The sequence below is a fragment of the Pagrus pagrus genome, assembly GCF_965226575.1.
Source record: "Pagrus pagrus genome assembly, chromosome: 4".
NCBI lineage: Eukaryota > Metazoa > Chordata > Actinopteri > Spariformes > Sparidae > Pagrus > Pagrus pagrus.
The window spans coordinates 30,871,895-30,899,269 of NC_140188.1; the positions used below are offsets into that span (position 1 = coordinate 30,871,895).

The 27,375-nt window shown below is 40.8% G+C and overlaps 1 protein-coding gene across 1 annotated transcript in view; it reads left to right on the forward strand.

The window, feature by feature from the left end:
• Positions 1–721: 721 nt before the first annotated feature.
• LOC311256218 (alpha-2-macroglobulin-P-like) overlaps positions 722–27,375 on the forward strand; it is a gene marked incomplete at its 5' end in the record, with an annotated part of 40,636 nt that continues 13,982 nt past the window's right edge. The window contains 29 exons of the mRNA XM_084351068.1: positions 722–807; positions 1,034–1,214; positions 1,469–1,625; positions 2,690–2,742; positions 4,122–4,142; positions 5,007–5,172; positions 5,247–5,331; positions 5,444–5,567; positions 6,692–6,809; positions 6,898–7,007; positions 7,106–7,273; positions 9,529–9,753; positions 9,878–9,941; positions 10,205–10,350; positions 10,639–10,788; positions 11,639–11,776; positions 13,605–13,695; positions 13,815–13,920; positions 14,279–14,504; positions 14,830–14,956; positions 15,289–15,410; positions 15,542–15,593; positions 17,556–17,639; positions 19,293–19,469; positions 19,685–19,760; positions 19,871–20,027; positions 20,305–20,379; positions 21,136–21,298; positions 21,395–21,582. Coding sequence (XP_084207194.1) covers positions 722–807; positions 1,034–1,214; positions 1,469–1,625; positions 2,690–2,742; positions 4,122–4,142; positions 5,007–5,172; positions 5,247–5,331; positions 5,444–5,567; positions 6,692–6,809; positions 6,898–7,007; positions 7,106–7,273; positions 9,529–9,753; positions 9,878–9,941; positions 10,205–10,350; positions 10,639–10,788; positions 11,639–11,776; positions 13,605–13,695; positions 13,815–13,920; positions 14,279–14,504; positions 14,830–14,956; positions 15,289–15,410; positions 15,542–15,593; positions 17,556–17,639; positions 19,293–19,469; positions 19,685–19,760; positions 19,871–20,027; positions 20,305–20,379; positions 21,136–21,298; positions 21,395–21,582 — 3,636 coding nt within the window. The remainder of the gene's footprint in view (positions 808–1,033; positions 1,215–1,468; positions 1,626–2,689; positions 2,743–4,121; positions 4,143–5,006; positions 5,173–5,246; positions 5,332–5,443; positions 5,568–6,691; positions 6,810–6,897; positions 7,008–7,105; positions 7,274–9,528; positions 9,754–9,877; positions 9,942–10,204; positions 10,351–10,638; positions 10,789–11,638; positions 11,777–13,604; positions 13,696–13,814; positions 13,921–14,278; positions 14,505–14,829; positions 14,957–15,288; positions 15,411–15,541; positions 15,594–17,555; positions 17,640–19,292; positions 19,470–19,684; positions 19,761–19,870; positions 20,028–20,304; positions 20,380–21,135; positions 21,299–21,394; positions 21,583–27,375) is intronic.

Below are 27,375 nucleotides of genomic sequence, written 5' to 3' on the forward strand. Positions count from 1 at the left end.
CAAGGTCAAACAACATTGATCATCTTTGTGGTTGCATCATCAGATCTATGGCTGGATGTCTTTGACATGGGGTGAAGAGATGAGCAGAGTCATCAGCTGATCACCACCATTTCTGTCCAGTAGCTTCCATCATTTGACGATGGAAGCTACTGGACAGACCTGGGAAACCTAAACAGACAGTGGAGGAGAAATTGACAATAATCTCCAGGAAGTCGAGCACATTCTCAGTGTGTTCTGGGCTCCTGCTGGGTTGTGCCTGGTCATTGATTCTGTTTGTGATTTGCATGTTTTAGACCCCCTGACTGCCCCTGGGTATTTTTGTCTACTAAGACAAAATAAACAATTTGAAGACAACATTTTAGGCTTTCGTAACCCGTGGTGAGCCCTTATATTTATTATGTTCTACATTTCACAACTAAAGCCAGTCAGTCAAATGCAAACTAAAGTCATGAAAAGATTTTAATGAAAATATTTTTATTTATTGGGTTTTTTTTAACGTATTGTTAAAAAAAAGTATCCTTTTAAACCATCTAAAAAGTGACATCATCGAAAGGAGGTATTTTCACATAAATCCCCCAAATCAGCCAAAGTGTGTGTGTGTGTGTGTGTGTGTGTGTGTGTGTGTGTGTGTGTGTGTGTGTGTGTGATGAGTGAAAGGAGGTGGAGCTCTGTATCAGACACTATGTAACAGAAGACACTCTGAGGCTCATCTCAGTCAGCCATGGATCGTCCTGGGCTTCAGACGGGGACATGGACACTATTTGTTTGCCTAAGCTGGATGTTTGTGGGTCAAGTGGTGGCCGAACCGTAGGTTTGATTGAATTGTCTGAAACATTTATATATTTGTTGTAACTTGTCCACAAGACAGTCGAACAGTGGATTTGAAGAGATCTACTGTGTTTAGATTTTTTCAGCAGTTTGGTGTGTTCATTCTAATGTGTTCCTGAGCATTAACTGATCTGTCTATTTTCTAGCATAATCTTTCTTTCTTATCATGTATCTTCTGCATGTGTATGTGTTTCTGTGGCTGCAGGCAGTACATGGTTGCCGTTCCTGCAGTTGTTGAAGCTGGAGCTCAGACCAAGTTCTGTGCGAGTCTCCTGCAGCCCAGTGAGACTCTGGTCATGAACATCACTCTGATCTCCCAAGAGAAGAGGACGGTCCTCTTTGAGAAGACAACCAGCACAGCATTTCATACCTGTGCGCAGTTTCAGGTCAGCTTTTCACACAGTTGGTTTCATGTAGTCCACAAAAATTCTCCCTCAAACATTTGAAACCTAAATGCTTTTCCAGGATTTGCACCATTTATATTTAGCCATGATCTACATAAAAAAACAGTTTGATGCTACTTTTTACCTGTGATTTACGAAAGATAAGTAAGAATGAGTAAAAATCAATACAGTGAGGCTGATGGGTTTTTTTTGTGAGTAAATGATTGTTTCGGCTGGTCTCTATATTTCTGCCACAGGCTCCTTTTGTGCAGAAAAATGAGGTGCAGCATTTCAAGGTAGAGGTACAAGGCGCCACATTTCACTCAGAAGACGTCAGAAGAGTCATGATCAAAATCTATCAGCCTGTCACAATCATCCAAACAGATAAACCAATTTACCTCCCTGGACAAACAGGTAATTTTAAACTGATGATCCAGAATCTATCACAATAAAAGTTTTCTCGATTGAAGCACAATATTTCTTGTATCTCCCAGCCTTTATCTCAGTACATGCTGGTATTGGTTTCAGATCCCCACGAAACATAACTGGAATAAAGATGGAAAAAAGAGATTGTACGGCTGATGAACTGATGAGGCAGTGCCTTTGCTAAAGTGAGATCTTAAATGAACAGTTCATCCAAAAGTCAGTCATTACTCACCCACATGCCAATGGGAGGTTGGTTGAAGTTTCGTAGTCCACAAAACATTTCTGGAGCTTCACAGCAAAACAGCATTGCAGCATTCTGCTAATCAACTGAAGTAGCTGGGGACTTGTTTTGTGGACTATGAAACTTCACCCGACTTTACATGGAGGAGTGTAGCCTAGACAATGACAGATATTTCACTTCTGGGTGAACTGTTCCTTTTAAAGGTGCAATATGTAAGAATTGGCCCCTGTAAAATTCACACTTTAAACAAATAAGGGGTAGCATATCACTATAGTATCCACTAACTCCTGATAACTTTAGCTCGTGTTAGCTGGTTTGCTCAGTTAGCTGTGCAGCTAGTGGTCCGGACCGGGAGTTTGGAGCGCCAGGGAGAATGTTGGTGTGAACACCGCTAGCACAGGAGATTTAGACTGGGACGTGCTGGGGCTAGCTTGTAAGCATGCTAACTTAAGAAATTATTTCCGTAACACAATACATAGATGTCATAATGTCAAAATTATTATTTCTTCACATTCTGTTTATAACTTTAGTTACTTTTTAAATGTTTTCAACTTGAATTCTTACATATTGCACCTTGAAGTGTCGATGATTGTTTTTGATTGGCTAAATATTGTTCCAAAGTTGAAGAAAACATGACAAATATTAAAAAGCTATTAGCAAGTTGTGTTTCAGTCCAATTAATACACTTTGACAATGATGATGCCATCCCTGCATTGATAAGCTACATTGATTTCAGTGGCCCATCACGATGTCTGACACAGCTTTAGATAAGGTGTAGTAACTTCATGTAATCTCTTTGCATTTCTCTCAGTGCATTTCAGAGTCATCACACTGGACACCAAGTTCAGACCGGTCAACACGCTGGTGAGTGTTTGAAATGTCTCTTCACTCTTTTAGACCTCATTCAAACACAGTTGAGGTAATACTGAGTGATCATAGAGCAGGTTTAAATTTGTGTCCCAGTGAGCCACGTTAATCACTCAGGTAAAGTGGATTGGAGAACAAAATGTGACCTAAACTGCTCTTTGACCTTTAATATGTGTTTAATCAGTCTGTTTAAATACCTTCTCCTGTTGATTCCGGGTCAATAGTACAACCAGGGCCCTTTTCGGTAAACTCGCATGTGGTGAAGGTCAACAAATGTTTTTTCTGATGGCTCAGTTTCACATTATAACATGAAATCAATAACAAGATATTTTTACATTGTTCCAAAACACAAACGTTTTACTTTAACATAAGAAACTTTTCTTGTTTCAGCTATATAATATTTGTCTTGTTATAACGTGGTAACTTATTGTTATAACATAAATCGTTCCTTGTTACAGCAAGACATTTTCACATTATATTATCATGTTCATATAAGGGTTAGGGTTATGTCATCATGTTATGACGCTAACATTTAATGTTACAACAATAAGTTATCAAATAACATGAAATGTTCGACGTTATAACAAGATAAGTGGTTTTTGGAATTAACACGAAAAATGTATTGTTAAAACAATATGAGTTATCCTATTATAATGTGAATATATAACAGTAAGATAAATAGTATATTGTTATGGTGGGAAATGTTTCTTGTCACATGGCTGTGTGCTGTGTTCCTCACAGAATCCACAGGGTTATTCTTCATTTGCTGCATAACAATCACTTTATTTCTTTCACCATGCATAAACGTGAACAAAGACCAAATATTCAGTTTACAGCGTGACAAGCATTTCATATGTAGCACCCACAGCAGTAATAACAGCTTCACTAATTGAGATATGAGTATTGATCATTCTAAAAGTATAATAATAATAATAATAATAATAATAATAATGATAGTTTAAGTCAAGTAGGACCAGAGCAGCAGGGCCAACCACCATCCATGGGAAACTGCAACATGAGAGAGCACAGAGACTCTGGGGAAGAAGCCAAGTCAGGAACATGTATTAATGAGACATGAATGTGTGCAGATAGAGAGAAAGAGAGGAGCTCAGTGCATCATGGGGTTAGGGTTTGACTGTTGAAGCCTCTGCCTCCCATTCTACTTTTAGAGGCTCTAGTCGGTTCATGTACACACTGACTGAAGCCAGTGGAATCTAATAATGAAGTAAATGCAGTACCAAGGCTATCATTATCAATGTCCATGTGAATATTAAAACTTACTTTGTGCAGCTGGCCTCATGGTTATTATCTAGTTATTAGGGAAGCTGTATAATAACCCACCTTTTAACAAATCCCTTTGTTCTCTCTTCTTGCAGTTCAACGTGATTGAAATTCAGGTAAGACTCTGAAATATCCACAACCAAATGTGTATTCAGGCCATCAGGCTGAATTTGTTTGGACTTTATGCATCTTTTTGTTTTTTGTTTGTTTGTTTTTCTTTAGAATGAAAGCTGATTTGTGGAGGGATAATTAAGTGAGCAGTGCTAATTGTGTTTCCCTGTTGTTGACTAACCCTTTTAAAGGGGCAATATGTAAGAATTGGCATCCTGTTGAATTCGTAATCAAAACAAATAGGTGGCAGCATAACACCACAATAACTAACTGCTGCTAACTGTAGCTAATGTTAGCTAATCAGCTTGGTTAACCATGCAGCTAGCAGTCCAGGTTTGGAGCTTTGAGTACCAGGGAAGTGTTCAGGCTTAGACAAACTAGCACAGGAGCTCTGGACCAGGACCGGCCAGGGCTAGCTGGTTAGCATGCTAACTTCAGTAGCTATCCCTGCAACACAATACATAGACATCATAATGTCAGAACTGCTATTTCTTCACATTCTGTTGATATTTAAATTTCATTTTTGAATGTCTTCAAGTACATTTCTTATATATTGCACCTTTAAATTTGGCACATCAACCTTCTAGAAATACATTTTAATCTTTGTTTACTGTAATATAAATGTGATATAAACATAATGTGGATATAAACATGTTCTTTTCGTATGTGAATGTTTTTACATTCAGGATTGACAAGTAGATTTCTTCATGTTATCACAAAGTCATGAGCAGCTGTGTGATTTAGCCAAGGATTTAGTCATTTTGAGATCAGGTACAGTAGGTCTAGCAAAGTCTCCCCCAAACACACTGAAAATACATTCCTATACATTCCTATACAATACATTTATTCCTATTGATTTTATTTAACAGGATGCTCATCTCAACCGCATTAGACAGTGGCTAAACATCACATCCAATGGGAAAATACTGCAGCTGTCTTACCCCTTGAACTCTGAGGCCCGGGAAGGAACCTACAGAGTTACTTTGTGGATGAACAGAAATAAAATAGAGCAAAGCTTCAAGGTGGAGAAATATGGTAAATAACATTTATTTTTCCCTTCCACAGTTTGTAATGAACAACAAATGCTAACAACAACCTTTTATCCTCAGTTTTACCAAAATTTAGTGTAAAAATAAAGGTGCCCGATGAGATAAGCGTTGGGCAGGAGAAAATCTACGTGGAAGTCTGTGCAAAGTAAGTCATGAGACTTCCTCACTGATACACATGACAAGTGACATTTTCATGATTTGATAATGAGTGAAACATTTTCAACACACTGATTTGTTTAAACTTTCCATCTATTCAGATATACATATGGACAGCCTGTGCCAGGCTCTGTTGAACTGATGATGTGCCGACCTACGGCCTATTTATATGGCCGAGTCCCTTTCCCTGACACAAGCGCCCCATGTCACAAGGAGGCAAAGCAGGTACAGTTGATATAACTCCACGTGACACAAAACCACATTAAAATACATAAAACATTTGATATAAATACACTAAAAAAACAATTTGCCTGATAATATTTTATTACATGTACATTTTCCATCTTATTTAAATACATTAGTTCAGTGTAAAGGGTTACATTTAATGGAAAGTTTGAGTTGAGTGAGTTGATGTGTATAAATGAAATAACTAGACGTGTGACTCATTACAGGAGACAGGATAACTGATTTGGAATGCATTACATAAATGTATAACAAACACTGGAAAAACACATATTTATGATAATATAATTTATTTATTTAAGTGAAACACACAACTTTCCCCCCCGAGCGTTCCCAAGTGAAATTATTGTAAGCGCCGCTGTTGCAAAGACAACTGGATCGTTTCCATTTTCATCAGAGTCACAAATAGATACATCACAGGACAAAACGTGAGCTCACTCAGCCATTAAGTCTATAATAGAAATGGATCGCCAGTTAACCTTCCTTTTCCCAGGTGACTGCCGGCTGGTGGCACACAACACTGTAAAGTGATAGTGAGGTTTACAGGGAAAAAATGTCATGCTGATGGTTTCATTCTTCTATATCCATTACATTGTGCAGTCAACGTTGACTTCATAAAGATATTGAAGCAGAAAACTTGTCTGTTGACAGTTAAAGCTGGCTTTCTGCTGCGTCTGTGTGTTGCTGCCGACTCTGAATGTTGCTTGGCAATCTGACTTTATGAAACCTTTCCATGTACATGCTGAAACTGTTTCATAAAGCAACAAACCCCACAAGGCCGTGGTTTACAGTGATTTTAGGATTTTATTAGCTCTTTTATGGAATTGTAAGGTGTCATTAGTTACCACAAACCCAGATAAATTGAGCTTCTCACCATGCTGCAGTTTTGTCTGGGCTGTTTTTTCGAATTGCTATGGTTAAATGTCAAATAATCGCCAGATATTTGAACTGAAATATTCTAAACTTGTTGATGATCTGATGGGTAATGACAAATGACAGTATCAGTTGGTGGGACAAGTGAGTTAGTGGGTTAATAAAACTTCAGTGAGGCACTGTGACAGCTACAACTCTTTGTTTTAATACATCTTTATTGTTGTACTATCTAGACAGAAAAGAATGGCTGTGCCACGTTTATGACTGAGATGTCCACTTCCACTAAAGTTGACTTCAGGTCACTGCATGATGAACTGCATCTCATAGCCAAAGGGACAGAGGAGGGGACAGGCAAGTTTCAGTTTTCATATTTCTAAAAAAATGGTGTTCTTTTTCAACAATATGGCAGACTGTTGTAACATGGCAGCTTTTCTTACAGGTACTGTACTCGTAGAAACGAAAAGAGTGACGCTTTCTTACGTTATTGGAAGGCTGTCCTTTATTGACACACCCAAGGTTTACGACAAAGCAGTAATTCTGGAAGGAAAAGTAAGAGATAGATGTGGTCTTCATTTCTTCACTGTGAGGAACACAGTGCACCTGAAGCCATCTGCATTCTCAGTGATACAACTTTTTGCTTCCAACAGGTTAAAGCTGTTTACTACAATAATACACCTATCCCTGACAAGCTGGTCCATTTGTTCCATGGTGCAATGTCCTCATCACATCTGCAGCAGAACCTCACAACGGACAGTGATGGTATCGCCACTTTCTCATTAAACACAACCAGCTTCAAAGGAGACATTCAGCTAATTGTAAGTAAATGATTATGGTATTAAATGGTAGTGACATGATCGTGGGAAAATCTGCTGCAGCAAAAGCTACACTCACAAGCTTTTAGTCCACAGTAGAGCCAAGACCAGTGTAAATCATCACCCTGATTATTATTATGATTATTATGATATTATGATATTATTATGATTAAGAGAATGTGAGCAAGATTTATAGGGAACCAATCTATACGTGAATGGTGTCATTGTTTTACCGCCATTTGGCCTACACTGTGCAATGTGTAATTACTTAAGCTAAAGCAAAAAGTTGTGTAGCCAGTTTAAAATTCATACACTATAACCAGGGAATTGTAAGTAGGTCTGTCAGCAAGCTATGTTACAGTTTTTTGTTGAAAACACTCGCCCTACTTTGTTAATTTCTTCCACAAGTGGTGTAGAAAATTCTGCTTTGATTACACTTTTATTGTTCCCATTCACATTTCAGCCACAGTTCACCACAGCTTCACCCATACATACTGTATATGGAATGTCTTTACATGGCTACTACATCCTAATAGATACCATACCTTGTACTGTGTATGATTTTGTAATGGACACTGAACTTGTATATTACCTTGACCTTATCAGGGTTGCTTCAAACAGCTGATTGCCTTTCTAAACATCTGACTCATTTATGGGGAAAAACACGATATACTTCTTTGCTGTGGTTGGAACTGCCTCTTCAGCTACCACTCTTTCTTTTGCATTGACCCCCTGGGCTCCATCTGGAGTTAGATCATAGTCAATCACCAGTGCTGCTAAAGTAAAATATGCTGGATTGGTCCTGATAACTTTCCTTTGGTTGGTCCAAGACATCCCAAATTAGCATACGTGGCTATCTTCTTTGCATGGGATGTTCCTTTCCCAAATAGAGTTATTAATATTTCACACATTTTTATTTGAAGTATCAGAGTAGAGGTCTCTGCATTCATACAGGATAAGAAACTGCTCCAAGTTTGTGTTTGTATTTACTGTAAACTTTTGTCCCATTTGTCTTTGGAAATATTTTGGCCAGCTCATCCTCCCACGCATGTTTGTTGATCTCAGTGGACGAGGCATTAATGATTTGCAGAACATTGTAGATATAAGATATCAACTTCTCTGAATCCGCCTGCTTATTTAAATAGTCGTCATGTTTGTCTGGACTTGCAGTGCTGTAGTCCTGCATGTGTGATTTCACATTGTCCCTGACCTGAAGAAACCTAAAAGAAAAATTCAAATGATATTTCTCCCTCAGTTCTGTGAAGGAGGGGAAAGTCCCCTTCACATACAAGTCACCCACACAGTTAAATCCTCGTCTCTTCCACTGGGCAGAAGCACCATCTAAAGTAGAGGCTTTGGAGGAGGAGTTATTTGCAATTGGGAGAAGGAAGGACCAAAATATTATTTATTGATAGTGTTACCTATAATTCCACAAGCTAGAGAGGTTCAAGGACAGTCAAAGAAGGGGATTAACCAAGGGTCAGTAACTTAGGTAACACTATCAGCCCACACCTATGTTCAACGTACCTTAAGGAGTAACAAAACCATCAGAATGTAATACTGATGCTTCTATATAACCCACAAAAGCAAACAAGATCGTCAGCAAGAAGGATTCCCCATAATATCATATCATTACTAGGTAATGTTGAAAGATGTAGCTTTCCCAACAAACTTACTATTACTGGGCAGCCAAATCTGTTAGCTGTAGGCTACATGTCAGCTAACCTGTGGGCAAAACTTGGTGTCACCATCATCAGATTCCAATTATTAATCTTATATAGCAACAAATAGTTACATTACATCATTGCCCTGCAAACAGCTATGTTAAAAAAATGGTATTAAACTAGAATTATAAGCTCTCTGGTGTAAGCCTCTGCGCATCAGTCAGGTTTTGCATCCATTTCCGTCCAGTCTCATATAATATGGCCTATGTTGTGTCCAGTGAAGAATTTCTGTTGAGAACCACCTTTTGGCCGCTTTATTCCAAATTTGAGGAAATTGCCTTTAGACATTCCTGAGAATGGGACAGACGTGATGTCACATTAACCTTTGACCACCAAAATCTCATCAGTTGATCCTTGAGTCCAAGTGGACAGTCGACAATTGTCTGTCTCTCAAGGTGTTCCTGCGTTCGCAAGAATTGGATGAATGGACATACAGCATGTCAGAAAACATAATGCCTCGGGCGCAGAGGCATAAAAAAAATGTTGTATTATTTTTTAGTTGGTAAATAGCACTTCTTCTTCTTTACAATCCAGGCAAGCCTCACACAAAGCCCTGAGCCATCACATCAAAGTCCACACTATGAGAGGGCACATCACACATTGTCCTCGGTCCAACCGTCTGCTCCTCATATTAAATCAGTCAGCTCTCTGGAGGTGAAGGGGAAGGACATACCCCTTCCCTGTGAAAAGGAAGAGACCATCTCCATCCAATATACAATAGTAGGAGAGACACAGGGCTCTGTGGATGTCATGTATTTGGTGAGTAGCGCTATGCAATAAACTGCAACAACTCAGCTAGAATCTGATCTTTAGAAAATCTTTTGGCCTGTTCTGAGCTGAAGGGGAATTAAACACTTCTACCATTTTCCCTTTAATTCTGCAGATCTTATCCAGAGGAACCATTGTCACGCAAGGACTTAAAAAGGTGGACGTGCAAAATAATCATGGTACTTAAAGATTGTTTGAACCAAGAGTTTAACAAGCATCCTCCACTCACAGAGTCGGATTTGTTCGCACCACTCTCATTCCAGTTCTGTGTTCTGTTTTACACTTGGTGGAGAAAAACAGGGGAGATAATGGGAGAGAAAGAAGGAAATTATCTCAGATTTATCGTTTAGTTTTCACACATATACTTGTTGATGTAATCTGCAGAGGATGTGTGTTGTGTTGGTTGATACATTGGATCATAACACTCAGTTTGCTGTTTCAGTGACTGAGGGCGAGGTGTCCTTTACGTTGAAGGTGTCTCCAGAGATAGCACCAGTCGTCCAGGTTGTGGCTTACACCGTCCTCCCCAGTGAAACTGTGATTGCACACAGTGCTGACTTCTCCACAGAGAAATGCTTCAGTAACAAGGTCAGTGAGAAAAGGAAAAAGGCATATGGAGATTCATCTGAACTTTTCAGCTTTAGGTCTGAAATGATATATCAGTTTGGTCTAATACTTAGGCATCTAGTTTCTCAATGATTTCACTTGGGAGGCACAAGTACACGTGATCATGTGATATGTTCTAGGGACACTGTGATGGCAATCTAAACACACTTTCCAACATCTATACATAAGGAAATGTGTCCACATTATATTACTACTTGTGTGTCTGTGTGTGAATGTGCATGTGTGTATGCATGTAATTGTATGTGTCAGGTGTCCTTGGAGTTTTCTCCGTCTTCAGCCGTACCAGGAGAGGAAACCACCCTGCAGGTGACGGCCCAGCCGGACTCTCTGTGTGGTGTGAGTGCCGTTGACCAGAGTGTCCTCATCATGGAGCCAGGGAAGACTCTGGATGAAGACAAGGTAACTACTGGCAAATACAGCAGATGGATTATATATTTTTTTTTACATATTGTGTACCATGTTACAGTGGTAGGTTTGTAACCTGAAAGGTACAGGTCTACATCCTGTGACTGGTGGGCAAAATGTTATCAGGGAAAGTAAAGTAATGAGATGGGAGCAAGGGGAGGCAGCAATACTATGTGAGTCAAGAATCGTACTCCTTTATGAGTCTTAACTCAGTCGGATCAAACAGAGATATGAAAGACATTTAGGTGAATATAGGCTTCAGGGAAACGATGCTCAAAAGAAAAATTTTTTCCATTAAAACAACACATTTGATGAGCTTTTTACATCCTTATGTGGTGTCTCCATCAAAACAATTTTTCACACCCAGCTGATGTAAAAAAGTAGAAGCACTTCACATGACCCACTTTAGAATACATGTATGTCGATCCAGTTAATTTAAATTAGAGGGGCGACAAGCAAGTTTGTCAAAAAACAGGAGGTAATTGTGTAATTGGGATAAAAAAATTATCCACATGCACTCTCTGGGAGGGATTAATAATAATGACCAGAGCAAGTAATCACCTGACCTCCCCTGGAGAAATAATCTTCTTCAAATGGGGTTTCAGGCTGTCTAATGTGTTGAAAATCCTAATCCTAATTTGGATTCATTCCCATCACTACACTGCCTCTCATATAATATGAATGTGGTACTAAAGTAGTTTTACTGCACAGAAAGGCACCAGTGTTTTTTCACTGATACAAACTGTAGCATTTTTCCTGTAAAAGAGTACCATATAGCTGTTGAGACTTTTCTATGAGTCAGTCCTTGGTCATTTATAGCCTTGGCTGTCATCTTTCTTTTCAGATATTTGACTTGCTGCCAGTAAAGAAAGCCTCCGGTTTCCCAAATGATGTAGAAGATCCTGTATCATGTTTAAATGTGAGACAAAGAAGATATATTATGCCATACCGTGATGACAACAGCGCCTATGGAGTTTTCAAGGTAATTCTTATGTTAATAAGTAATAATATTACCTCTAATAGATCGCTGACAGTATATAGACCCTTTCCAAAAAATTAGAATATCATGGAAAAGTTTATTTATTTCCATAATTCCATTCAAAAAGTTAAACTTTCATAGATTATAGATTCAGGGCCCACAATTTAAACAATTTCAAGTATTTATTTGTTTATTTGTACATAATTTGGGCTTCCAGCTCATAAAACCCACGAAAACAGGAATTCAAAAAATTAGAACACTGTGAAGAAATCAGCCCACATTTTGCAGGGCATGAATGTTTTAAAGTGAGTGTCACACACTAATCATCTACTAAACTCAAAGCACCTGCACAGGTTTCCCCAGGTGTCATTAAATTGCTTCACTTTGGTTCAATTGTCTCAGTTCGGTTCAATATGGGGAAGACTGCAGACTTGACAACTGGCCAGAAGACCATCATTGATACCCTCCATAGGATGGGTAAGCCACAAAAGTTCATAGCTAAGGAGGCTGGCTGTTCACAGAGTGCTGTGTCCAAGCATATCAATGGAAAGTCTAGTGGAAGGGCAAAATGTGGCAGGAGAAGATGCACCAGCAGAAGAGATGACCGTGGGCTTCAGCCGATTATCAAACAAAGAAGATTCAAAAATCTGGCAGAGATCCAGAAAGAGTGGAATGAGGCGGGAGTCACAGCTTCAAAAACCACCACATTCAGACGCATCCGGGAGATGGGCTACAACTGTCGGGTTCCTCGGGTCAAGCCACTTCTGAGCCTGAGCCAATGTAGGAAGCGTCTCAACTGGGCCAAGGAGAAGAAGGACTGGACTGTTGGCCAGTGGTCCAAGGTCCTCTTTTCTGATGAAAGTAAAGTGTGCCTTTCATTCGGGAATCAAGGTCCAAGGGTTTGGAGGAAGATGGGTGAGGAGCAGAACCCAAGCTGCTTGAGGTCCAGTGTGAAATATCCACAGTCAGTCATGATTTGGGGTGCAATGTCCGGTGCAGGTGTTGGTAAACTCTGCTTCCTTAAATCCAAGGTCACCGCAACAGTCTACCAGAATGTTTTAGAGGACTTCATGATTCCTTCTGCTGAGGATCTGTATGGAGATGCAGATTTCATCCTCCAGCAGGACCTGGCCCCTGCCCATACCTCCAGAAGCTCCAAAACCTGGTTTGATGCCCATGCCATCACAGTGCTTGACTGGCCAGCCAACTCGCCGGACCTAAACTCTATTGAGAATCTATGGGGTATTATCAAGAGGGAAATGAGGGGCACCAGACCCAAAAACAAAGAAGAGCTGACAGCAAGCATCAAGGAAATCTGGGCTTCCATAACTCCCAGGCAATGCCACAGGCTGATTGCCTCAATGCCACGGTGCATCAAGGCAGTGATTAAGGCAAAGGGATTTCCAACCAAGTATTGAAGGTTGACATATCGTTTTGAAAGTACCATATTTTGATTGATTTGATGTGATCCTAATTTCTTTCTCTTTTTTCTGCAAAAACTGAGAAGTACATGGTGATTTCTTCACAGTATTCAAATTTTTTGAATTCCTGTTTTCGTGGGTTTTATGAGCTGGAAGCCCAAATTATGTACAAATAAACAAATAAATACTTGAAATCATTTAAATTGTGGGCCCTGAATCTATAATCTATGAAAGTTTAACTTTTTGAATGGAATTATGGAAATAAATAAGCTTATCCATGATATTCTAATTTTTTGGAAAGGGTCTGTATTTGCTGTGCAAATACAAGGCTGAATAACAATCTGAACAATGGATACTACAATACTGATCCAGCTCTGCAGTGACATGTCATATGTTGTTGGTTTGTCTAGAATTTGGGCCTGAAGATGGCAACAAATTTGTTCTTTAGGATGCCATCATGTGTGAACTTCAAGGGAACACGATACTACCAACACCACCCTTGTGAGACTTCTTTCTTTGGTCAAATTAAGTAATGCATGCTGAATACTTGCAAGAAAAACCTGGAGTTCATTGTTTCAAGTCTACCTCTCACTCTTGTTGAAAGTGTCCTGTTTCATCAGATGTTCCTGAGGTTATGTATATGATGCGGGGTTACGATATTCCACCAATTGTTACGGTCCGCACTTTCTTCCCCGAGACATGGATATGGAATTTGGTGGAAGTTGGGTGAGCATCTGTCACAAGCTTCTTTACATGACCGCCATGTTTTTCAATGTTGTAAAGAAAATTAAGCTGTAACTGTTCTGAAAAGAAAACTTCACAGAGAGTTCGATATACCAAAATGTTCTTGCATGAGAGCTATAGTTTTTCTCTGACTAATCCACATAGTAAAAGTGTTTTCCTCCCACTTACAAAATCCAAAATATTATAAGATATACTTTATTGTCCATTGGGGAAATTTTTGGAGCTGTATACAGCTTCAATCCAAAATAGCAGACAGTACAGTGCTACCCAAAGCACAGTAATAAGTTACACAGACTAAAATTAACAGATGTAAAATCTGTCTGTGTATTTGCTGGTCCAGGGAGGCTGGAACGAAGGATGTGTCCCTCACCGTCCCGGACACCATCACCACCTGGGAGACGGAGGCGTTCTGTTTGTCCCCTCAGGGTTTTGGCTTGGCTCCTCGTAAACAGTTCACTGTCTTCCAGCCGTTCTTCCTCGAGCTCAGCCTGCCTTACTCCATCATCCGAGGGGAGCACTTTGAACTGAAGGCAACCACCTTCAACTACCTGTCCAGCTGCATTATGGTAATCAATACCTTCCCATCACTTATTGTCTGTAGTGCATGAAAGACTTTAGGTACTGGAGTCAAGAGATGTATTCTGCTAATAAACTGGTGAATCTACATGAAATGTACATTTGACACAACCGTCCTGTCCTAAAAAGAAGACACTGCGATTATAGATAGATACAATAGAATCACTTATTTAAAGAAATACATATTGATGATTGCCTTACAATAGTCCTTACAATAATGCTCTCTTTTCTTGATTAAGTTTGTTCACAGCTATGCGACTGTCAATTTTTTTTTTTTTAACTTTACCGATTCAAAAATGAGATTGTGTTTCTTAGGTCAGTGTGAGTCTGGCCCCATCCTTAGATTACACCGTCACCCCTCTCTCTGGTGACCAGTACACATCCTGTCTGTGTGCCAATGACCGCAAAACCCTCAGCTGGACCATGATCCCCTCAGTCTTAGGTAAGGGTCAAACATTCAGAGTTTTTGTCAACACTATTTTTTACAAATAGAATTGTGGTTCTGATTTTCTCATGTTACATATTTCATGCATAGCTCTGACCACCATACATGTGTTAAATGCTTCAAACTAGCTCAATCTAATGCCGTCTAAACAGAATTTTCCTTCACAATGTGTGTCATATTTCATTTGTTTTTATGATGAGTTCAGAGCCACGTTTATATTGTACCACATTGTACAGCACCATAAACTCCAGTCTCCACAGAGTAACAATACTCTGACACAACTGCAACAAAAACTGAATATGTCAGTAATGGATAATGGATCTTTTTAGGGGTTGTGAATGTGTCAGTAACTGCTGAGGCTGTGGCATCTCACATGTCATGTGACAATGAGATTGTGAGCGTGCCAGAGAGAGGTCGCATTGATGTGGTCACACGACCTCTTATAGTAAAGGTGAGTACCTTAAAGCAAGACAACAAAGAGTATGGGCCAGAACTAATAACCTTACATTTGATGATAACAACCAACAAGTGTTTACACACACATGTACAAGTTAAATGATATTCCACCTCTTCTCTTCTCAGGCTGAGGGAACTGAGATGACAAAAACCTACAACTGGCTGCTCTGTCCTAAAGGTCAGTCTGGTTTGGACCAGGAGTGTTAATGCCAACATCTCTGACGCTGTCTCCTCTTTTAGGGTCAAGCACTTGTGCAGTGTTTCTTAATTACCTTCTGTGCTGTATGTATCTTGTATGTGTTTTAAATGTTCTGAATATGAGATTTATTTGAAAGGTTTTCTCATTTTTCAAAATATTTTTAGTGAAACAATTTCTGCAGCTGTCCTACCACTTGCTCTTCTGGCAACCCATTGCATGTTCTTATTGCATTATTCTATAAGCATGGTCATGACTGACAGCCAGACATTGAGCAAACCCAAATGACCATTAGAATTTCAATATTTGGAACAAAGGTAAGACTTATAGCTTGTTGGTCTTCATGGTGATCAGTGTAGCAAATTAAGGCAATTAGCAATATTTAAAAAAGCAATTTTTAATATATGGCCAGAATTTTAGTTTAAAACATTCAAAACATGAACCAACATTATCAACAGAGTGTGAAGAAACAGTGTTGATGTTGTGTCAAACACAACTATTCTACTAAAGTTAGCATGCTAACTAGCTAGCCCTGGCCCATCCTGTCTCATAAGGTGACAGTCCAATAGTCCCAGTAGTTTCAGATAGGGGTAAGTAGTGTACATACTTCACATGAGGCACCATTATGTAGTGCTCATGCAACATTGATAGGGAGTTTTGGGTTTGATTATCAGGGATAATTATTAATTATGATTAATAATAAGATCCAATTGACATTAGATCACCTAAAAGATAGCCAATTCACCAATCAGTCTCATAAAAAGGTATTAACTCTTTGTTTCTCTGATTAATAATTAACTTAATAACTACAACCAACATTTACAGCTGTAATGGTTGAAGGATTCTGGAGTCCTTGACAGAGTCGAGGTTGACAACATTCACTCTTGTACAACATTAAATAGACAGCATGAAGGTTCAAAAGTCTTTTATTTAACACAAAGATGAAAACACACAATCTAACTAACATGTACTATATACAGGTGTGTGTGTATGTGTGTGTGAGTGTGTGTCTGGCAGAACAAAGAAACAATGGTGGTTCTCGCATCATATGCTCACTGATGTGAATATGATGCCACATAAATAGAAGATGGTTAGTTGCATGCAAAGACCCTAAGTCTATTAAAGTCAAATTAGCCGTCTAGGAAAGCAAACTAACAGTAACCTGACCTGAGATCACAATAACCCTCAAACAATGAACAAACACATAGATTTAACACAACCAGAGTTTAAAGTCCTGTGCTTGGCTGTGCTATGCTGTGCTATCTAGGCCAAGTTCAACATTACCAGTCTTTGAAGAAAAGGTGCTGGTGGTTCCTTTGCTGATGAGCCAAGCAGGAGATGTTTGGAATTCCAATGTTGAACAATGCTGTTCTTGCTGTGCAAGGTCTGATGAAAGACAGCAGATAGAGGAAACTGGTCGCTCCTTTCCTTTGCAAGGATAGCAGCTCGGTGCTGACTTACTCAGGTTGTGGAATTAGCTGGCAAGCTTTGCATCGCAGCGGCTGGTGCTAACTGATCTGGAATACTAGCAGGACCTCGTGTTGCTGCAGTGAGGAAAAGTTCTTTGGGCCTGCTGGAAATGCAGCTGATTTTCTTTACTTTGCAGAAAAATACAACCATCTACCATCTGAATTTCAGTTTCTCTCTTTTACCGAGCTAAGAAGAGCTGAGCTGCCCTCTCTTCAACTAACAGGGTCACATAGCTAACTGATCTACTTGCTAACTGCAGGTAGTTGCTCCAGCCAAAGAAAGCTACTGTTAAGGGTACAGCGAGCAGCAGTAAGCCATCATGCTGCTGCTACCTCTGAATTCTGGCCCCTTACCCATAAGTAGCAAATCCTATGGCATTTAATTCAGTAATCATTCGAACTGACATCTGTAATTTGGAAGTTGCCTCAGCACCAGTGCTGATCCATGTGTTGTTTTGTTTATTTCTGTTCCCAGGAGAAGCTTTGACAGAAGAAATAGAACTACTACTCCCTGAGAATGTGATCGGTGGATCTGCCCGTGCTTCACTATCAGTGCTGGGTAATCAGATTACTTGAATTTCATTCATGATAGTTGTAACAAAACAATTACTGGAAGTCCCTTTCATACAACATACTTTGCTGTGTGGTACACAGCCCTATGAGGTAATGTGATTGTGATCTTGGGCTATAAAAATAAAACTGATTTGATTTGTATTAGAGCAACACTAGGTAGTTTGGACTCATTACTACCCCAGGCTGGTTGAGAAGCGCAATTATCTGTTACTAGAGTCGTAAATACTGTTGCTGTATGAGCATCCCTGGGGAAAATGAATACACGTGAATTTGTTGACGGAGCCGGCGAATCACGAAATGGTCTGAAAAAACCTCACTGGAGTGCCAACAAAAAGCTAGATTCAGAGATAGCAGTTGGTAGTTTGTTAGTATATAGGCTGCACAGCACATTAGCATGCTAGAACTATTCTCATACCGAGTTGGTTATAGTGATTGCACCGACTAAATTACTTCCAAAACACAACGCTTGGGCGTGAATGTGTTTAGTAACGTCTGAAAATATAACTATGTTTTCGAGAGTTACTGAATACAATTGCAAGTTGACGTTGTTCGGCGTAATAACTACAATCAACTCGGTATGACAACAGTAAGTAGCATGCTAACGTTACCTCCCGATCACACTGTTCAACAATTACGTTGATTATCTGCATGAACTAAGGAATCCACAACTTTTCAAGACAAGACGTTCATAGTGTTTTAGTAAGTTAGTCATCGTTTACAGTCACTACATGAAAACGTGCAAGCTGACATTGTGTTTGGTGTAATAACTACAAACAACTCGGTACGACAACAGTAGCTAAGTAGCATGCTAACGTTACCGATAACAACAATAGCCTGACGTTACCTCCCGACCACACTGTTCAACAATTATGTTGATTATCTGCATGAACTAAGGAATATAGAAAAATAGAGCCCCAATGAACACCACAGAACAACAAATCAACTCAAAGTAAAAGTCGGTAAGATAATAAATATGTATATATGTAATATATGACTTACAAATCCAGTAGCATCAAGGCTAGGTCGCCATCAGTTCTTTCAGCTCGCACCACATAGTGTAAGCTGGTCTAATATTATTTGTGTCCGGCTCATGTTATATCACTTTCTCTTTTTCTTTTCTTCGCCTCCTCAGACAATACCTTCTTGGCTTTTTTAGCTGGCTTGGCCATGGCGTTGGTTTACAAAAAATCCAAGTAGCTGCTGGCTAAATCCACTGACGAATAAACGTGTCGTAAAGGAGGTCACACTAGACTTCTTTACGTCAGGTATGTAGCTACCCGCTCAGGGAAGTTACGTAGTGCGGTTTCTGCCAGCGCGACCCCCCTCAGGCTGCAGAGGCATCACCATTCATCCTATTAACCGTTATTCTACCACTTAACTGAGTTTACAAATATTATTTTAAGGTCAAAGAACTACCTAGTGTTGCTTTAAAGTGTCTAGGGATCATCATGTGGCTGTGCATTTTGTAGCCCACTAACTTCAAATTTGACATAGCCTATTTTTACTGTTTCTTATGACTGCCATGAGTTTATAGATTGATTCACTACATTCCAGATAATCCATTTAAAGTCATTTCAGTGTGAAAAAGAAAAGATCAATGTGCAAAGAACTCGTGAGATGAGCAATTCATTTTGTGCAGGCGACATTCTGGGCCGAGCCCTGAAGAACCTGGATGGACTGCTGAAGATGCCATATGGATGTGGCGAGCAGAACATGGCGCTCCTGGCCCCTAATATCTACATCCTCCAGTACCTGAAAAACACACATCAGCTGACTACAACCATCAAGGAAAAAGCTGCCAACTTCCTGACCAGTGGTGAGTTTCTGTTGGTATTTTCAAGAAGACAACAACTCATGTAACTCTTCTAACCAGCTGAACCTGTCCTTCGCAACCTGCTGTATGTCAGAGTAGCTCCGAAGCAGTTTATAATATCTATCTATATATATATATATATATATATATCTTTTTCACCAAATTCTATTACAAATAATAATAATCATCTTGATTTGTTTGTTATCATTATTATACAGGCTATCAGAGACAGCTTAACTACAAGCACAATGATGGTGCTTACAGTACATTCGGAACAGGAGTCGGGAACACCTGGTGAGAACACCACTGAATACACACCCAAAGAACAACACATAAATAAACGTTAACATTGAACATTGTATTAATTATCTGGTATCTGATATCCTTGTTTAATTCTTCTACAGGTTGACTGCTTTTGTGCTAAGATCCTTTGTCAAAGCACAGTCTTTCGTCTACATTGACCCAGAGAAGATTCAACAGACTAAGGACTGGCTGGAGAGTAAACAACGAGAAAATGGCTGTTTTGAGCAGTCAGGAAGCCTTTTTAACAACAGAATGAAGGTATTCTGAAAAGTCTTGTAACGTATGTATGAAAATCACTGCAATGTATTTCACATCAGGATTTTCAGCAAGCCCGCCTGTAGTACATTCTTCCTTTGTGTGCGTTTGGACTGATAGCTCATGGTTTCATAAGGCTCAGGAAATTGCCAAAAGCTGCAGAATAGAATGTGATATTCATAGTAAAAGTAACTGTTCAGCATAACGGGCAGTAACAAGATTCGTTGCCATCCTGGATTTTGGAGAGTCTTTGATGCATCCTGATGCCTCCCCTCTACAGGGCGGTGTGTCTGATGAAGTGACTCTCAGCGCTTACATCACTGCTGCCTTCTTGGAGATGAACATGACAGTCACTGTAAGTCAAAGCATCTGTTTTCAAAAATTTGATCTGTAATTTCCCATGAAGTCAAAATTGATATGTATGTATGTCTTGCTTTCACACTAGGCCAGTACCAGGCCCAACAACAGCAAAAAGTCATTTTGTAGGTATTCTTTATGGTAAATTAGAGTTTGTAACTTCCTGGAAAATGATAAAATGTTGATGACTCATCCTGCACTCAGTAAATATGCCAGACCACCAGAGTGACTGGGCCTCACAGATTACTGTACAAAAACACAGCTTTAGAACATTCATCACTGATTTGGGTGAAACTAGTATTTTCTGCTGCCCTGCCTCAAATATGTAGAACTCATTTTAATCCTGGAATGAATCTAATTCTGTTCCAACACACACAGTTGGTAATGTTCATGGGTGGGTAGCCAGAGAGGGATTATCATGTCTGACTTTCTGGTGTGAGCATCTGGAAAAAGGGAGTAGATTGTTGGCTGACACACTTGTCACAAATACATATACTGTAAATATCATTTAAGTTTCCATCACTTTGCCTTTTTAATTACAGTAGGTTATGTCTTCTCAGTCTGCACTTTCTAGTTTCTACAAATGTTGAACCCACACATCTGCACGCAACCACAACAAACCATCTGCTGTATCTGTGTGGAACCATTTCTACATGGCTGCTGATGAAATGAACATAGTAACCAATGAAAAACTATCATCATTGATGGAAATGATAACAACCTCTTCTTTATCATTTTTTCATTTCATCTACAGCATCATGCAGTGAACAGGAGCTTGTCTTGCCTCAATGAGTCCATCAGTGACCTCAACAACACCTACACCACAGCTCTGCTGGCGTACGTCTTCACCCTGGCAGGAGACATGGAGACCCGTGCTCACCTTCTGGAGCAACTCGACAAGGTTGCATTAAACCAAGGTGAATCATCCTCCTAAATGCAATTATTGAGGCTTCATTACTGTGAATGGAGCTTACCTTGTGCCCGTTTATTTGTTTGTGGATGTCTGTTTGTAGAAGGTTTCCTCCACTGGTCTCAGACAGCAACAGAAACGTCAACCTCTCTGTCTGTGGAGATCAGCTCCTACGTGCTGATGGCCAAACTCAGTGCCTCTCCTACTGCTGAAGACCTGGGTTATGCCACCCGCATCGTCAGATGGCTCACAGGGCAGCAGAACCAATATGGTGGCTTCTCCTCCACACAGGTAAGTCCCAAACAGCTGTAGCTGGGCCTGAGGCAGAGCTACTGTAGAGGTCGACAATTTTTCTTCCATTATTGTTGATTAAAGTCTTGAAGGCTACACCACTAATGACAAAGCCCACAAATAAAATCAGAAAAAAACCATCTTCAGCTAAAGGTCAAGCATAGCAAACATAGCATGAGGAATTCTGTCTGTCAGTGCAATGACATTAATCAGCTGCACACACCAGCTAACATGAGTCATGATGCTGTGTATCCTGTTAGTATTCTAAACTTTTGTCAAATGTGTGCTGACTGAAGCGTTTTTCCAAGGTGGGATGTCCACACAACAGCCTGCATCCAAACAGTGATAACTGCTGTGTGCTGGGAAGTGCAGGATCAAACAGGAGAGCCTTGTGGTAGTTCAAGTGGACATTTATTATAGTCACATGGTCCATACAGTTTGTTTTACAATACTTAGTTTTTTTTAGTGACTTATAAGGCGGGAAATAATAAAGTAAGTGTACTTTTGGAGTTAATCATGATTGATTAGACAGTTGCTTCATCACCTGTGTCAATCAAATTCAGCCTTTGACATGATCTATCCTTTGACATGTGGGCCCCTGGGTCAGAGAAATATTGATTGGCTTGACATATCTATTCATAGGTCTGCAGCATATTGTTAGTCTGACTGACTGTGTGTGCATCGAAAAGCAGGTAACATTTGTTTCAGTGTGCATGAATGTGTCACCATCTCAGACAGAGGAAGTGGAAATAGATTAACCCAGTAGTATTAGCTAGCCAGCCCATTACAATAATACTGCTTTTTGTATGATTACCATCGACATAATATAAAACATAACATAAAAAAAAGATTTCACTCTCTCTTTGGACACACATATTGTACTCTGTCCAAGGTCTCATTCATTAAAGTTAACACAGACCAGGTAAAGATGGCAGCACTGTGTGCTAGGATGCTAAGAAGTAAGAAAGCCTATGTCATCTTTGATTTTAAAAGGATTCTTTTAGACTAACCCTTGTTGGTTGGAATAGATCATAAAAAGGAGATAAGGCGTTCTCCAGCAATTAGCTGAGTTTAGAGCGGCAAGGTGTATGGTGTGTGTCCCCGTCAAAAGACACGGATACAGATGTCCAGTTTAGTGGTGGATTTATTTGACTATGGTTCTTCTAGCATTTACACACAATAAACCCAGGATGTACAGGTGAGTGTTGGGAAAACAGGCAAAAGGAAAATCGCGAGCTATCCACTGCTGTATCAGGAGGAAAAACTAAACTTTCACAGGACGGCATCTCACACACAGGTGTGGTGCGTTCCATAGCGTCGGAACAACTGTGGTGCGTTCATGAGCGTCGGACATATGAAAACTCACCAAGAAACACAATAACTGAACAGTATTTAGTTGAAAACACATAAACAACATGGGCTTTCTAACGCAGCCGCCCCCAACTGTCTACACAGACAGTCGAATCCAAGATAGAAAGTCTCCCAGCTTAGGGAGCTGGACCAGACGAGCTACTGGTCGAACGTATGTCCGATCTTTGACCTTGGTGGCAGCGGTCCGGATGCGTCCATCAGCTCCAGGGTAAGTGGTTGTTACCTTCCCAACAGGCCATAAAGCTCGTGGGAGCTGTGGATCCACAATGAGCACCACTTGATTTCGTTCGAGCTGTTTCCCATCCTTTAGCCACTTTTGTCTCTCCTGTAGGCTGGGCAGACAGTGACTGATAAATCTGGACCAGAAGTGGTCGACGAGGACCTGGCTGTGCCGCCATTGACGATTCCCGAGGGTGTTACTGGTGTCGTAAACAGCCTTTGGAAGTGATGCATCATAGCGTCCCATTAGTAGGATACTAGGCATGATGGGATCTGGATCAGCTACGTCCACGAGACGTAACCAAGGGGCTTAGCATTCAGGATGCCCTCTACTTCCACCAAAACTGTGCGGAGCACTGTTTCAGGCACGGACTGCTCCTTAAGTACCACCTTTAAAGCAGTCTTGACGGACCTCACTTCTCTCTCCCACGCTCCACCGAAGTGGGGAGCACTGGGGGTTTGAAGCAGAACTCAATCTGCTGTTCTGCTAACTGTTCCTTCAGTTGAGGGCCCATGGACTTGAAGGCCTCAAGTAGCTCCCGGGCTCCACCGGTGAAATTGGTTCCGTTATTGGACAGGAGCTTGAAAGGTTTGCCTCTTCTGGAGATGAAACGTCGTAAAGACATCAGAAAGGCGTCAGTGTCGAGATCTAAATGCACACAACGGGTTGTCATGCACTTAAAGACGATTCCCCAACGCTTCTCCGTTCGGCGTCCAATCGTGACTGTGAATGGACCGAAACAATCGAATAGAAGGGTGGTTTATGGAGGCGTAGACGAGCAGGTGGTAAATCCACCATCTTAGGGACAGAAGGATTGGCCCGCCATGCCTGGCATTGCATGCAGCGACTCTGACACCTCTTCACCGCTTCCCTCCCCCGCAGAATCCAGAACCGACGATGCAGCTCACCTAGCACTCTTTCGGGTCCAGGATGCAGGAGGGTCCCATCGAAATCCTGAATGATGAGGTTGGTCAGCGGATGCTTGGGATCTAGAAAGACCGGGTGGATGGTGTCTTGTGGTAGCTGCTCTGCTCTCCGTAACCTCCCCCTGACTCTGCGAAGTCCTGTGTCCTTGTTGTACTCCAACTGCGCTCGTCTCAGGAGGAGGTTCTCAGCCTTGATGTAGTCAGCTGCTTCACTGGGTGAGTCAGAGTTTGGGTCGGCCGCCCCGTGAAAGGACCGTGCGGTTGTCTGCATCAAATCCTTCCACGTGGAGAACTGACTGACATCAGGGAGTTGAAGACAGGTGTCGACAGTTACATGTCGGCAGAGGGATGATTTCTTAAGCTCACTATCATCTGTCTCCGGATAGGATGCTGGACTGGTCGGCCAGTGATCTTCTGCGTAACGCAGGAAATCAGGGCCTTGGTGACCAACGATGTGGTCGGGACAGCTCCTTCAGGGTCTTGCCCCGAGTGATGTCATCAGCGGGGTTGTTCGCACTGTCCATGTACCTCCAGTTGCTCACTTCCGTAAGGCTCTGTATCTCTGCCACACGTGTATCCACAAAGATCTTATAGTGACAAGATTCCGACTTGATCCAGTGTAGAACTGTAGTAGAGTCGGACCAGAGAGTGATCTTCCTGATGGGTAAGGTGAGCTCAGTGTGGAGAACACTGGATAGTTGCACACCGGTGAGTGCAGCACTCAGCTCTAGCCGTGGCATGGACAGCTGCTTCTTTGGTGCCAAACGGGACCTGGCCAGGACAAAGGAGACATGGACTTCATTCTGAGCATCTTCTGTCCGTAAGTAAGCAACAGACATTGCTTACCTGCTTAACAGACATGCAGACGTGCCGAGAGAAAGTGGAAGAAAGATCATCTACAAGTTTCCTTAGAATTCTTAAATGAGTGTCTGATCAAATATCAAAATGCTGTCAAATTTGCTAAAAGTCGGTTTCTATCCAATCTTGTGTCAGCTAACAACCATAAGCCTCAGTTTCTCTTTAGTACTTTGAATAATCTTTTGAACCCCTGTGATCACAGTGCTATTATTCCTTCATCCAAACTGTGTGAAGATTTCTTGAATTTCTTTATTGATAAAATTTCTGATATTAGGTCTTCTCTTTTGCCGTCTGCATCAGATCCTGCTGTCCCTCCTATATGCCCTGCTGTCTTTGAGAATTTTGAGCAAGTCTCCCTCCCATCTTTAACTGATATTGTACAGCACCTCAGGCCTTCCTATTGTCCTCTTGACAGCATCCCACCCCGCCTTTTTAAGGAGGTTTTCCATATCATTGGCCCCCGTGTTATGGACCTGATGAATTTATCTTTGATGACCAGCTGTGTTCCAGCTGCTTTAAAACATGCTGTGGTCCAGCCCCTCATCAAAAAGCATAACCTTGACCAAACAGTTTTATCAAACTTTAGGCCCATCTCCAAGCTTCCTTTTCTTTCTAAGGTCTTGGAGAAGGTGGTATATGAACAGCTTCAGTCTTTTATTGATCAAAATGATATCTAAGAGAAGTTCCAGTCTGGGTTTAAGTCACGCCACAGCACAGAAACAGCGCTTTTAAAAATGTTTAATGACCTTCTTTTGACAGCTGACTCTGGTAACTCTGCTGTCCTTGTCCTTTTAGATCTGACAGCTGCCTTTGATACAGTGGATCATAAAATTTTTCTGTCCCATTTGAACACCTGTGTGGGCATTAGGGGGCACTGTTTTGAAGTGGTTTCAGTCCTACCTCTCAGACCGGAGCTTCTCTTTCCAGCTTGGCCAGCATTTTTTGGCCACTTCCCCTCTAAGTTGTAGAGTGCCCCAAGGTTCTGTTTTGGGACCCCTCCTTTTCTGGATATATATGTTGCCTCTGGGATCCATATTTAGAAAGTACAACATCTCTTTTCATTGTTTTGCTGATGATGTACAAATCTATTTACCCCTAAAGATAAATGGGCGAGCCTCTGTTCAGGCTCTACTAGACTGCCTTAAAGATATCCAAACTTGGATGGAAGTTAATTTTCTGTCTTTAAACAAAAACAAAACTGAAATCATTTTATTTGGTCAACAAAATCTGCTTGATGGATGTGACAGCGCCATTGGCTCCCTTAAGTTTTACTGTCATCCTTTTTGCAAGGAACCTTGGTGTTATTTTAGAGAGTGACTTTAGGTTTGACAAGCAGATATCCTCCATAGTCAAGACAAGCTTCTTCCAACTAAGGCTGTTGGCAAAAGCAAAGGTTTATCTCCCAAGAAATGTATTTGAGAGATTAATTCACACCTTTATTACATCACGTTTAGATTATTGTAATTCCTTGTTTGTTGGCCTTGACCAGAAAGCACTGCGCCGCTTGCAGGTTGTTCAAAATGCGGCTGCCCGCCTGCTGACTGGAAAGAAAAAACACGAGCACATTACTCCTGTCCTTGCATCTTTGCACTGGCTTCCTATTAATTTTAGGATTCAGTTTAAAATTGTATGAATTGCTTTTAAATGTATGAATGGTCTAGCACCACCTTATTTATCTGAGCTTTTACAGTTGCACACCACTGCTAGGGCACTTAAGTCATCTAACCAGCTGCTCCTGGCAGTACCCAGGTCCAGACTCTCCACTCGTGGAGACAGAGCCTTCTCAGTCGCAGCTCCTAAGCTGTGGAACAGCCTACCTCTCCATGCTAGAGCTGCACAGTCTGTTGAACATTTTAAAACACTCCTAAAAACTTATCTTTTCTCCTTGGCGTTCACTCCCAGCTAAGCAAGCAATCTTGGCTCTCTCTCTCTTTCTTTCCCTCTCTCTCTCTTTTTTACTCTCTTTTCAGTCTCTCTTTTTAATCTAAATTTGTTTTAAATTGACTACTATCCCTTGTGTTGTTTTAATCGTTTGTTGTAGTGTTTGTGATTAACTTTGTTGTGCTTTTGCAATTGTACAGCACTTTGGTCGACTGAGGTTGTTTTAAATGTGCTTTATAAATAAATTGTGACTTGACTTGACTTGAGACCCATAGGCTCTCTCAGAAGCGTCACAGAATATGTGCTGATCTCTACTTGATGTCGGCTAGTCTGCAGACACTGGTGCATAACATCTCGGGATCTCCATCTGGATGAGGTCTGGAATCTCTCCCTCCCAGGCAAGCCATCGCTCACGGAGGCTCTGTGGCTGGATCGACTCATCCCAGCCGATTTGTTCCTTCCAAAGATCCTGAACTAGAATCTTGGCTCTGGTGGTAAACAGTACAATATAACCTACGGGGTCATATTGGCAGGCAA